Below are 14,155 nucleotides of genomic sequence, written 5' to 3' on the forward strand. Positions count from 1 at the left end.
TTTGTGTTAAACTGGGTGTCAATGTAAAGGTTGATAAAAGAACCAAAGGAATAATTCCAAAGCAGTGGGCTTTGTAATACATTATCTAATGTTAAAAAAATATTGGCCTTCCAAAGTAAATTTATCAGAAGTTGTTTTTCCCATCAGTTTGCATTCCTTGAGCACACATTAAATGATGCTGTAGAGAGACAGACCAGCAGTATGCAACGTAAGGGACAACGTTTGGGCACTGGAAAACCTTTCTTGCACCATCCTTGTAAAAAGGACTGATCATGGGAACAGAGGCCTTACATTTTCTTTCAAACCCTCAATTTTACTCTATAAACTAGCACAGAAAACACGATTGCTAATACTCTAAAGAGTTTACATGATAGCTTTATTGCCCGTAGAAAAAATGACAGATTTCGTAAAAAACAATATATTTTCGGTGCTCAGTATCTATATTTCAAATTAGTTCAAAGCACTGATTATAGCATTCCCACAGAACAATGCAAATTTAGAGAACTCTCTGTATTATCCTGTATCAAGGGTAAATAAACTACACAGAAATATAGACTAACAGTCAAAAAAGATAAAATGTTTACCCTTTCTCTGGGGTGCTGTCCAAAGAAATCTGGGTGCACTGCAAAATAGAATGGCCTCAAGGCATTGACTGCTTCGGCTCCTGAAAAAGCTCTTGAGTAGAGAAACCAGTGTGGAAGTACCTTCTCAAGACATAACCTTATAAAAAGATGTGGATTTATTATTTGTTGAGGCACTGACGTCCACGCAAATACCCAGTGTATTTTTTTATACAGTGAAAGCAATATTAAAATTACTATGTATGGAAAATACCACAGAAACAAGATAGAAACCAAAATGCAAAACTTTGTGGTTTTTCTGAAATCTACAAAGTTTTAACAAGTAGGGAGTGCCACATAGTTTCTAAAAACAGTGGACATAAATTCCTCTGATACAATGAGAAAAAATATTAAATAATGATAATAAAATTTCCCCTCAAAAGCCTACTTGGAAATGTTAACTGGCTTCACAGCATGATGACAATTTTCTACATCATTCTTCAGATTAAAAGAACCCTCAATATCCAATAGTGTAATATTTTTATAGTAAAAAATATTTTGAGAATTATAATGCTTAAAAAGAAGGTACGTATATCTGTTAGTTCATTTCCTCATTACTAGTGTGCTACTATTATTCTAGTTGGATAAGTTGACATTTCATTCTTGAATTTTGACATAATGCACCTGAGAGTGTTTTTGTAAATTACAGTTTTAAATGCAATGAAATTACTTGCAACTTTTACAAAGCACGTCCATGACATCTATTTTTGCATGTTATAATTTACCCTTTCCATTCTGTAACAGACTATATAAAGAAGTCTCTAAATATTGGGCATATTTTTTACCTCATACATTAGGTATACTGAGTCTTTTGAAAAGTTGTACATTTTTTAAATGGTAGGATTACAGATTCATTTCTGGAGATTTTTTCTAAACAACCTGGAGACCAACAACATTATGTTCAGATTGCCTTTTGTTTTGTTTTTTGCATGTATTTGAACCTTTTAAAGTCAACATATAGATTGTGTATTAAGTATTATAACAGGAGTTTGAACAGTACACAGTAAGCCAGCTGTGAAAGTCCTCAATATGAGGCAGTATAAGCAAATGTGACAACTCCATTTATTCCCCATCTGAGCTTCAGCTCTCATTTCCAAATGTCTGACAGGCACTTAGCTATCCTGCCAGCCTCTCAAATTTTACAAGTCTTAAAAAAGGAGTAGAGGTCATTATTTCCCTTTTAAACTCAGCCTGGACACAAAAGGCAAGGGAGCAGCTGGTTTAATCCAGGACTACCTTCCTGTATCTGTTACTGTGGCACCACTTTTCTCAATGTTGCCAAAGCACAAAACCTCAGATTTACCACTGCCCAAACTAGCTCATCATCCCCGCCCGTTTTCAGTTAGTCTTTGTTCCTCTCACTTTACAATGTCTGTTGAAATCGTTCCTTCTTTCCGTTTTCCCTGCTATCAACTATCCCCACAAAATTGGGCTGCATAACCTCACCATCGGTCTATTCCTCTCTCCTTTCCTTCCCCATATTGTACACAGGTTAATTTTCCTAAAGCCCCAGAATCACTGTAGTCCCTATTAGGACACTTTTGATGGTCTTTTCAGCTTCTGCAGAATCAAATCCACTCCTCAGTCTCATATTTCAAGTGCTCCATAATCATTTCCAATCGATCCTTCCAACTCCTTCCAGAAACTCAGTCCCAGCCCCCATGATCGTGCTCATTCTTCCCTTTCTTCTGCATTATGTCTAAGCTCTCCTACATCCACCCGGTCGCCCACTTCCACCTACCCAAACTATACTCACTCACTAAATGATTACTGCGCACCTACTATGTGCCAGGGGGCAATGTACCCATTCCTCCCAGAACCTTCCCTTTTGAATCCTCATTATAAATAGTCTTTTCCTCTTCTAAACTCTAAAAAAAGAAGCTGTGTGCCCCACATATTTGAAAAATACCACCATAATGTACAAATGATGTATCTGTTGTTCTCTCCTTCCATCTACCCATTTCAACTCTCACTGTATGCTTGACGGCAGTAAATGAGTTTTACACATATGCTGTTGTTTGCTGTGTTAGTTTGGGTCTGCTGAAAAACAGAGGCCAAGACAGGATCAGCTGTGCAAGAGAATTAGTGGGAAAGGAAGGATAAGGTAGGGTGAGCTTTCGGGCCATGGTTCTGGTCTGACACCTGTGGAAGGAGGAGAGGGGAAGGCAGGAGTGCTGGGTGGGAAGTCACAGTCCCAAGAAGGGCTCAGCCATGAATGGCGCTTCCTTGAGCCAAAGTCACCCACTGGAGGAATCCTGTGTCTTGCTGCAATGAGCCTGACATAAGATGTAGATTATATATAAATACATAAATAGCACATACTGCAGTCAAATGACCTTCCTATATAATTTAAATGCAGAGTGGTTTTCCATACAATCGCGGCAGACTTGAAGGCAACATGATAAAAATTGTGCTAAGGATAACTTTATTTATTTTTTTCCTCTTGAGCTTTTCACACCGAACTATTCTGACAGATGGTATTCTTTTCACCTTTTGCTCTGAATGGACTCTTTCAGGACCTAGCTGTTCATATGAATTTTCTTTTTTTGTTCTTGCTCTCCACCATAATATAACTTTAGAATTTCAAAAATAACAATAAATTAGAAGTAGCCAAATGCATAACAGATTTCTCCCCCAATATTAATTATAGATTGGACCATGAAACTTACCTCCTGACAGGTCTCAGGCGCCAAAACATTTCTGAATATATATGTACGTCAACTTCCAGGCATCCATTAATTGCTTAAAAAGTTAAGCAGATATCAGTAATAAACAAGTGGAATTTGAAATTAAACATATTACCATTTACATTAGCACCCACCAAAATGCAATACTTAGCTATAAATCTAACAAAAAAATGTACAAGGTCTCTATGAGGAAAACTACAAAACTCTGATGAAAGAAGTCAAAGAAGAACTAAGTAAATGGAGACAGTTCATGTTGATGGGCAGAGAATCAGTATTGTCTGTCAAGACATCAGTTCTTCCCCCTTGATCTATGGTTTCAATGCATTCCCAATCAAAATCCCAGCACGTTGTTTTATGGGTACCGACAAACTCATTCTAAAGTTTATGTGGAAAGGAAACAACACAGAACAGCCACCTCAGTGCTGAAGAACACAGCTGGGGACAGACACTCCTCAACTTCAAGACTTACTATAAAGCTGCAGGAATCAAGACAGCGGGGTCCTGGTGAAAGCCCTGATAAACTGAATTTCATAAAGTTAAAAACTATGCTCTCTGAAAGACAATGTAGAGAATGAGAAGACAAGCCACGGACTGGGAGAAAATACTTGCAACATATACTCGTATCTGCAAAAGGACTATTACCCAAAATATACAAAAAAAAGTCTTAAAATCAAGTCTAGGTAAGATGTGACTTAGTTAAGACAGCACACGTACGAGGCTCAAGGGAAAGACTACAAGCACCTAATTACATATGCAATCTGTAATTAGCTATCTCTAGGTGGTAGGATATTAAGTGCTTTAATTTTTCTCCTTATTTCCTAGTTTATTTAAAATGAACATGTGGCATGTTCTTAAAAATTAAAAAAACAAAAAACAAACAAACAAAATCAATGCTTTGAGCATGCAAATTAAATGAAGAAAATGACCAGAACAGGAATGAGTGTTGTTCACTGTTTAAAACAGGCCCCTGGGAAACCTGTCCAAAGATAGTCCTGGACTCTACTCCCAATCTAGCTCAAGAACAAACAATTCTCCACACTCACACATGACGACATTTCAATTTTTATGTTATTAAGAAAATTTATGACATTTAACAGCAAAGATACTAAGAAGTGAGCTAAAACTGTAGATAAAAAAGGAGGAATAATACTTGGGAGGCATACGATCATCCAAGAATATGAATGGGAAGTAGATGAAATAATGCAGCAAAGTTCCAACCAACATGTTATTCAGCCTAAAATGATCCCAAAGGCAGCCCTGAGAGCCAGAATTACTAAACCATGTGATGTACCAGACCTATCATTGCAACAATGCAAGCTGTTTCAGTGATCTTTTGCAGCAATATCTTAGAAGTTCATCAAATCACAATGTCTCTGTCTGATGAACAATGTGGGTCATCTAAATGACATGCTTTGTTCTACAGTTTCAAAAGCAAGATATCAAAACAAACAGAACACTGCAAAGAAACTTACGATTGATTTGAAATAAACGTTTTGAAGTCTGAAAGTTAAAGCACACTAAAAACAACAGAAAAATTTGAAAGCAATTTAGTAAAGACTACTTGCTTTAGTAAAAACAAACAAACAAACAAAATCAATGCTTTGAGCATGATTTAGATTTGATTCACAAAGAATTTCTGAGGCAGCCAGCCAAGTCACTTTTCAGGAGTTCACATATCTACACATTTATGATTAAGAATTGATAGGAAAAGCAGCTGATTTAGCCAAGAAAGCAGTTTATAGGATTTGTTTTAAAAGTTAGTTTGGAATGAGTCTCCAAAGAATTACCTAGAGCAAAACTGCAAAAATCAGAGAACATATCCTTCATGACTTTCAAACATGGAATGGAACATGAAGTGTGCTGTTCAGAGAAATTATGTAACATCTCAGAAGCGTTTCCATCAAAAATAACCAGAGCAAAGAAAAAAAAAAGTTCCTGTACTTAAAATACTGGTCTTCAATTGTTCAGAAAAATTATTCATTCACTGTTCACTTTATAATCATACGTTACAACTAAACTACTATTAAGCAATGACTAATAAAGGACATTAATACTTGGAAATAAAACAGATTCTCCCAATGAAAATAAAATGTGCTCAAATACAAGTCTGAACATTAAATCACGGTTTCTAGATTTAGAAAGAGAAAACTTATTAACATAATTTTTAAAAGGTCTATCTAAAATTAATAGCCAGAACCATTTTTAACCATTATAAAGGCATGCTGTGTTTATTTAGCAATGTTCTGGAAGCTTTGGACAATGCAGTGACACCTAAATTAGGTATAAAAGGTATAACGTTGTAAAGGAGGAGGCAAAAATCAACTGTTCCCATTGCTGGGCTGGTTTGTCAATCTTCCTCTTACCTCACCCTTGTAAAAGGTTTAACTGAAAAAACATTAGATTTAACAAGAGAACTCAGCAAAGTGGCTGGATACAAAATAAACATCTGAAAAATCAATAGCTTTCTTGTGTACTAGCAATACAATTACAAGATATAATGGGAAAAAACCACAATGTGCAAGATGTAACATATGGAGGGAAATTTTTGCTGAAAGATAAATAAATAGACAGTAAAAATAAAAAAAATAAAAAATAAACTTTCCCAGAAAATATTTGCATAAATTTTGGAGGTACAGTAACCCAAAACTCCAAATCAGAACTCAGATCATAATCTCTGATTCTAGAACATGAAGTTTATAGCATACAGGTACAACTGATCCTGCACCACTTCAAAAATAGAACCGTTAAGTTTTATGTTAAGATGATGGTGTCTTCTTTCAAATCTTTCCATGTTTTCTGAAAGTAGATGTATAAAGTCTGTGATATCAATTTAATTTCTGGACCCTTAAGCAAAACAAATAAAATATCAGATGGCTTCTTTATACAAACCACACACAAAAAAAGAGAAAACGTAAAAGAAAAAAAAAATTAGGCTATTTACAGTTTAAGAGGGTGGTGTTTCCTGCCTCCTTTTTTTGTGTATTAATACTTTTTTATATCAGTTAGATGCTGAAGTAATTTGTTAAAATGAATTTTACTTGTTTCTTTTTGCTTTTTAAAAAGCAGAACACAACCAGGTTTTGTCTTCTGCAATTTACTACTAGAAAATTTAAAATTACACCTGTGGCTCACAGTATCTTTCCATTGGACTGCGCTGGTCTAAGCCAACACAAGGCAAAACCGCTCTAAGCTAACAGGACGCTGTCAGTGAAGGCAGGCTGCACCATGGTTGTGGAGGGGAGGCTGGAGTGTCTGAGATCTGTACTCAAATCTTGACTCCAGCACTGACCAGTTGTGTGAGCAAGGGCAAGTTATTTCACTTGCTCTAGATAAATCTGTTTCCTCACCTAGTAAAATAGTACAGATGGTCCAAGAGCGAACAGTCTGTTCTGCTACAAAAAATGTTGCTTTGATGTGAATTAGATCATGTGCAATTGGTAAGTAGGGAAAAGGTGTTATATGCCGCTTTCCCCCCAAGTATGCTAATGATCTGGAGTGATCAGAGGTGAGCTTTCTATAAGAAAGGCTTTAGCTATATGTAAAGATTTAAGCAAAACCTGCAAATCCTCCTTTGGGGGAGTTATAGTTCCTTCCTTTGGTTTAGGAAGCAGACGGTTAGTGGCTTTAAGTATTCTTGCATTTTTTCACTACATCTAGCAATCTGGGAAGCTGCTGGTACAGATGAAAAAGCTAGAGATTTCTACAGGTCTTATTTTGGGTGGTATATTTTCCCCCATAAACCCTGGTATTTCAGTGTATCATCTTGCAGGACGTCACGATTTCCTGGAATGCACATACATACGTCATCATTACGGAAACACCTGTATAATATGTACTGTCACTCCAAACTGCCCTTTGATTTGAAAATTTAAAAATTTTGATTGAGAGAATACTTTGAGCTAACACAATGTGACAGTCTGCCAGAGAGTAGTCAGAAACTTGGTATTCGTTGCAGCCAATGTCTATTCAGTTAGTGAATATTTTATCAAATTTTGTCTTCATTTTATAAAAAAGGAAAAATTACAATTCTAATACTTGTAATGAAGACTAACAAATTTAATACAATGAAATAACAATAATTACCAGGGGTGCCAAAAAAATGGATACAAGTGGACACTTTGGTCAACGTTGCTCAAGCAGTAGTTCGCCATAATCATAAGTGTCTGGACGCTGATGGTAACCACTTTGAACACCTCTTGCAATTGCAGAAGTCAAACGTGACTTGTATTCATCTTTCATTATCGGTATATACTGAGTATTACAATTTTAATACAGTTTTCCTTCCTTAAAATGTGTATACAATTTTTTGGCACCCTGTGTATATATATATCATTGTTTGGCCTATAGCTGATACTCATTAGACGGAAGTTGTCTTCACTGTTTCATATTTAAGGAAAAATGCTGAAAGACACACATAAAATGCTGGAAATATTCATGAAAGACTGCTTCTAGAAGGTGAAATGTAACCTCGAACATTATAATTATGCTTTAGCTCTCTGGATAGGGGATCCCACATCAAATTTTTGTACCTGTTCCTAGGAGTACATTATGTACGAAAGTAGGGGCTACATGTCTCATAAGAATTTTGTGAAACTTAAGTCAAATGATGTACATAATGGATTTAGTAAATAGAAAATTCCTAAGAGTGACAACTATTATTATTATATAATTCAGGGTGTGTAAAAAACCGCAGAATTCTTTTTTCCCTTCTCATAAGGGCTTACAGTTAAATACTGAAAACAAATTCTTTGATTGGAAAATTCAGGATTACCAAAATATGGGATCAATGTCTGGAAGTAAAAAAAAAAAAAACCAGTGTAAGGCTACATACAAGTCAAAAAGTACAAATGACTGATTTAATTTCAGACGTTAGGGGAAAAATTGAAACTATCAGAATAAACATGGTTATTTATTTTTACTATTTGGAGACAAAAAAGTTAGCACTTGCTAAGTAATAAAAAGACAAATTTCCACGGTAGTAGCATTCCTCACCCCCAAAAATAAAGGTTATTGTGTTGTTGGAATTGCCTTTTTTTATGAAGTAATAAAGACAGTGTTTTTCAACTGAGAGGTGGAAGGGCAATACGAGAGGAAATGTGACTTTTTTTTTGCCAACAATCCCCTCTCCCCGCCAGGAGTGGCCAATTAATATTTCTATAGGAAAATGCCTATATACATAAAAAGATATTCATTTAATAATTCTGATACACACTCAACCAAATTATTGTTCTACTCATAAGATGATTATTTCGTATTTAAATCATTAGAAAAAAATGAAAAATATTTTTTTCTGGTTCTTTTAAAGAACCAGAAAGGAAACAGATGGTTTCCCCTTGGAGTCCTATACGTTTTTTGAGTATTTCCCATAAGATCTCTTTTAAGAGTGGTCTGTGACAGCTAAGTGACGGAAGGTGTAATTAGATCAGGATCCAGTATTGGAAAAGAAACGGGATAAGCTAGGTGGGCCCAGCAATCTGTTTTAATATGCCTTCAGGATTCTGATGAACACTCAAGTTTGAGAACCTCTGTTTTAAGGAATCCTGATTCTATCGTTTTATAGGATTCTATCGTTTTATAGTGTCTGTCAGAAAACTTTTAAGCTTTAATTCTTTAAAAGTACTTGTGTAATACAAACTTAGGGAGAGATCTTTACTCAGTTGTATGCTAAAAAACCAAATGAAGTTTTAAAGTTTTGCTTGAACTAGCTGTTTCCTGTATGGTTTACCCACTTCTTGATATTAAAAAAAAAAAAAAAAAAAAATCTGAGTGGAAGCAAGGTTAAAGCCCAGCTGCTTGCCTTTTCATGGGGCACAGATCTTGGGTCAGTTCTCATCGTTGCAAGACCAAGAACCCAATTTTATCACTTCAACCAGACATAAATTGGTTTGGTTCTGGGAAACCAAAATCATAAGGGGTCTGATACCGTAACTACAATGTCAACTTTTTCATGTACTATAATAAATATAACTGCTAAGAAGACTAGAAGACTCAGATCTGTGGTTCTTTCCCTTATAAGACGACTACACAGAAAATCAAATTCCTATCGCAGAAACAATATACACTGCTTCAGAGTAGGGCGGGATGCTTGTGCTTGTTAGTAGGAAGTAGTCTGAGAGCCGGTGGCACCCAGGTTAACCAGGGGGTTGTCTTCAGACAAATTCTTACATGGGTGGTTCTTGTACATATTTCATATAGCCCACTCTCCTTCCTTTTGGAAAAGTCTCAAGCATGCTACAAAATAACTAAAAGGGCTACATTGTCTTATCAGGTTTGGAAGGCACTCTGGGTCCTCAACTCACCCAATTCATCAACTGGCATTTACCGAGCACTTAGGTACCAGGTTCTGTGTAAAGCACTGGGAATAGAAAAACATTAAGATAATTCCACCTTTCCAAAAACTTACAGCCTAGGGGAGAAAGAGGGAGTGGAAAGACACAGCAGGTAATTGTAAAACAATGCAGTAAATGCTAACAGCCATGCACAGAGTATTCCGGGAAACACCTAGATGGGGGTTGTGGAAGGTCTTTTCCAGGGAGATGGTGTCCTCTCTGGATGGAGGGTGGAAGATGGGGAAGGGCACAATTCATTTACAAAACATTGTCAATGACTGCTATAATCCACTTAATAGTGATTTTTAGCTTCTATTTTATAAGATGAAAATTTCTGATTTTAACCTAAATTCTGTGCAGTTTCAAATAAAATTTGGTAGAAATTGGTGTTAAAGCCAAATTATGGGTAGTTTAACAAAAACTTTTGTTTTGCTTAAATTACTTTTGACAGATACAGAAACAGTAACATGTTTGCCAGAGTTCCGACGATTGCTCTTTGGCCATTTGGCACAATGTTTATTTGAAAGTAACTTATTTTAACAAAGTTAATATCCTCAGGCTACTCTCATTTAAACGGTGACTTCCCTTAGTAACCATCTTTTATGGTTTTTAAAAGCAGTTTCGCCCATCAAGGAGGGATAAAAGCGGGCAGTTTTTCATCGCTTTTCAATTGAATACTTCCCCAGGGAAGGGGAAAAGGCAAAGAAAAAGAAACAGCAGAAAGTCCTATCAGATAAGTTAATAATAAACTGTACCAAGAGCAAAGTATCTAGATACCTTAGCTTCCTTTCCTAAATCTTTTACTATGAGATTTGAAGCATCACCATTTCCTATGATAAATCAAAGACTCGGAGGAAATATTATAGTCGGAAGCAATGAAGCCTAAATAAATCGTCTTTGGTTTCCCATTCCAAAGCAAGTTAAAACACAAGCGATGCGGCCACTCCGTCCCCTGGCATTGCCTTAGTTCAAAAGTTAGTACGTCGAGCTAAGGTGACTCTGCGCGCAGCCCGCCGCGACCCCCCCTTTCTGGCCCGAGCAGCCCGAAGGCACAACTGCAGCCCCTCCCCTCTTGCTCCTTACAGTTCCGGTAAGTGTCCGCTGCCAGGGTTTTCTCCGACCTGGTTCACCTCCCACCGGGTACCAGGCGGGAGGACGGTCACTCCTCCCGCTGGGCTGTGCGGGGGCGCGCGCGGCTGTATCCGGGCGCATGCGCAGCGGGGCGCCAGCCCAGCCACCGAGCTCGCGCCGCAGGGCCCGGCGCTCCCGCCCGCCCGCGCCCCGCTCGAGGACAGCGCTGACAGGCTCTCCCGAGGTGGTCTCTGCGCCCCCAGCCCTAAGAGCTCAGCGGGGCGCGCAAAGCTCCACCCGCCACCCGGCGCCTGCCGCGCTGGGTCGCTGGAGGGGACCCGGCCCACAGGGACGGGGCCTCAGATGGCGCGCTCATTGGCTGACGCGGGCCAGGCCTTCCTCCCCGGGGCGCCTGCGCTCAGCGGGAGACGCGGATTAAAATCTGTAGCGGTACCCGGCCCCGCCCTGACGTCAGCGCCCAGGTGACCGCCCCGCCTTCCCCGCCGCTTGGAAGCTCCTGCCCCTTCTCCTTACCGCCCGGCTCGGAGTGAACTCTGCGCGCTCCCCCTAAAGCTTTAGGACGCGCAAGTCAACTCTCCGAGATACGAAGAACTGGGTCGCAGGGAGTCGGAAACGACAGGTGGCGGGGCCTGGCCCGAGGGTCGGTGGAGAGGGTGGGGAACGAAGGGCACAAAGCACGCGCTGGAGCCTGGAGCTGAGGGGAGGGAGGGGGCGCTGCAGGACGCGCGCATGCGCCGGTCCCCCCTCCCAGGCCCCCCCCGCCCCACCCGGGGCTCCGAAATGAGAGGGATCAGCCCGCGGCGCTTTCGGAGCTGACGCCTTAGGACTACTGTCAGTTGAGAGCCCCAGATTCTACAGGTCTTACTGAAGTGTGTCTTTTGGCTGTTACATAAATGTAGCTAATTACAGACACGTTTTTCTCCGTTTTTCATGTCTTTTGAATTTGGCCCGTTCAATATCTGGCTATTTTCAAACCTTAAGCATTCTCCACCCCTGGCTTGGGTTTCTACCATTAGCTTCCTATGACTGATTGCCCCTAGAAACTGCCACAGATGAAATTAGGCAAATACAATAACTGCTCTTTCCCCTTTTCTAGTGAGAGCTTTTTGGCACCACCGTCTGAGGCAAAAAAAAAAAAAAAAGCCTCCGTTTGTTTGAGTCCTAAGGGCTCTTGACTTCTCACTAGAAACAGTATGATCACATGTGATCAGTTCCATCCAGTCCCATCTTTTCCTAAAAGCTTCATTTGCCATCTCTCGGTGTCTTCATCCTTTCAAGTGCTTCTTTGCTGACAGTATCTAAACAATCTCATATTTCTTTAATTTCTTTGTGTTTGAGTTACACCTATAGAACAGGCTATAATTGCCCGTTTACCATTCTCCACTATGTCCTCAAAGGCTCCTCAAACTGATGGATGGTAGTAACCTCCAAACCTATTTTATTTCCTATGTTCTGCATTTAAGTAATGGCAGTTATAGTCACCCAGTTTGTGTATACTTGAGAACGAGCCATCTTTCTTTCTTTTTTTTAAGATTTTATTGGGGAAGGGGAACAGGATTTTATTGGGGAACAGTGTGTACTCCTAGGATTTTTTCCAAGTCAAGTTGTCCTTTCAGTCGGAGTTGTGGCCGTTCAGCTCCAGGTCCAGTTGCTGGTGTTAGTTGCTGGCAGGGGGCACAGCCCACCATCCCTTTGGGGAGTTGAACCAGCAACCTTGTGGTTGAGAGCCCACTTGGCCCATGTGGAAATCAAACCCGCAGCCTTCAGTGTTAGGAGCATGGAGCTCCAACCACCTGAGCCACTGGGTGGGCCCTAGCCATCTTTCTTGACGTCTCCCAACCCACTTCCCAAATCCCATTCAGGATACTATTCATTCCACATTTCATCATAAGGCATTTCGTTAAGTGCTAGGATCTGATCTAAGATCTGACTTTTCAATCTTGTGACGTTATAGACTTATTCCAATGATGTTGCCTAATAGTACCGTATTTTGGGAGCTCCTCTAAGACGTGCTTTCAGTCCCCTTAGTCATGACTTATTTTTTGGGGGGAGGGGAGAATATTGGGGAACAGTGTGTTTTTGTGTTTTTCCAGGACCCATCCGCTCAAGACAAGTCATCGTTTTTCAATCTAGTTGTGGAGGGCACAGCTCACTGGCATCAAACCTGCGAAGATGGTGTTATGAGCACCGTGCTCTAACCAACTGAGCGACCTGCCTGCCCCTTGACTTATTCTTTTATTACTCACCGTATTCAGACCTTTTCTCTAAATTATTTCAAATTATGGCTTAAAGTATCAAGTCTAAAGTATCAAATTAAGGATTGAGGATGACCACCTTAGAGAATGACTATGCCACAGATTCTGAAGCTGACTTCAGAAACATTTTTAACTTCCTAAGGTGGTTTGAAAGGGACAATCTAGGCCGGCCCGGTGGCTCAGGCGGTTGGAGCTCCATGCTCCTAACTCTGAAGGCTGCTGGTTCGATTCCCACATGGGCCAGTGGGCTCTCAACCACAAGGTTGCCAGTTCAATTCCTCGAGTCCCACAAGGGATGGTGGGCTCTGCCCCCTGCAACTAAGATTGAACACAGCACCTTGAGCTGAGCTGCCACTGAGCTCCCGGATGGCTCAGTTGGTTGGAGTGCGTCCTCTCAACCACAAGGTTGCCGGTTCACCTCCCGCAAGTGATGGTGGGCTGCGCCCCCTGCAACTAGCAATGGCAATTGGACCTGGAGCTGCGCTGTGCCCTCCATAACTGAAAGGACAACTTGACTTGGAAAAAAGGCCTGGAAGTACACACTGTTCCGCAATAAAGTTCTGTTCTCCTTCCCCAATAAAATCTTTAAAAAAATAAATAAATAAAAGAACAATCTTTGGATATTTAAATTCTGGTATAGGTGTTTAAAATGCTGTTTTCATTAGGTATGACTAATATATAATGTAACACAGAAATTAAAAATTTTCAAAATACATATAGTATTATAGATACACTAAAGGAAAACTTCACAGGGTAATTAAAAATTTTTTGGCATAACTTAGAGGGTACCCTGGAATTTTAGTGTTTGAGTCATTTTTCAATACTATTTTACTATTCTTTTTATAGATATGGAATACGCTTTAAAAATGACTAAGTATACATTCAACCTCCTTCATACCCTTAAAGGTGTTCTGAAAACTCCAGTTACCTACTTACATATTTCCCCTTTTATATCTTAGTTCTAATGAACTAATATTCATTCAGTTCATGATTTTTCGTTGTTTGGATATCAGAATAAATAGGGATTTACCATATTTAACTTTACATAAATTAAAGAGAAGTCAAAAAATAGTTTGAAACATCACTTTTCAGTGTGGCTAAAACCATTATAAACTGCATATATCGATTAAAATTTTTAGTATTTGAAAACTATCCATTTACTGTAAATCAAG

The 14,155-nt window shown here is 39.3% G+C and overlaps 1 protein-coding gene across 3 annotated transcripts in view; it reads right to left on the reverse strand.

Moving 5' to 3' along the window:
• TCAIM (T cell activation inhibitor, mitochondrial) overlaps window positions 1-11,424 on the reverse strand; it is a 28,680-nt gene extending 17,256 nt beyond the window's left edge. The window contains exons 1-4 of one of the 3 annotated variants that reach the window (XM_019724103.2): window positions 10,720-11,054; window positions 9,607-9,662; window positions 3,290-3,362; window positions 585-720 (exon numbers count right to left, since the gene is read on the reverse strand). In XM_019724103.2, coding sequence (XP_019579662.1) covers window positions 585-720; window positions 3,290-3,362; window positions 9,607-9,625 — 228 coding nt within the window. In that variant the 5' untranslated portion in view covers window positions 9,626-9,662; window positions 10,720-11,054. Of the gene's footprint in view, window positions 1-584; window positions 721-3,289; window positions 3,363-9,606; window positions 9,663-10,719; window positions 11,118-11,241 lie in introns of those variants that run through there. The other 2 variants (XM_019724105.2, XM_019724104.2) reach the window with 2 other exon arrangements.
• Between the last annotated feature and the right edge of the window lie 2,731 nt (window positions 11,425-14,155).

Source organism: Rhinolophus sinicus, linkage group LG10 (assembly GCF_036562045.2).
Source record: "Rhinolophus sinicus isolate RSC01 linkage group LG10, ASM3656204v1, whole genome shotgun sequence".
In the NCBI taxonomy this organism is placed as follows: Eukaryota; Metazoa; Chordata; class Mammalia; order Chiroptera; family Rhinolophidae; genus Rhinolophus; species Rhinolophus sinicus.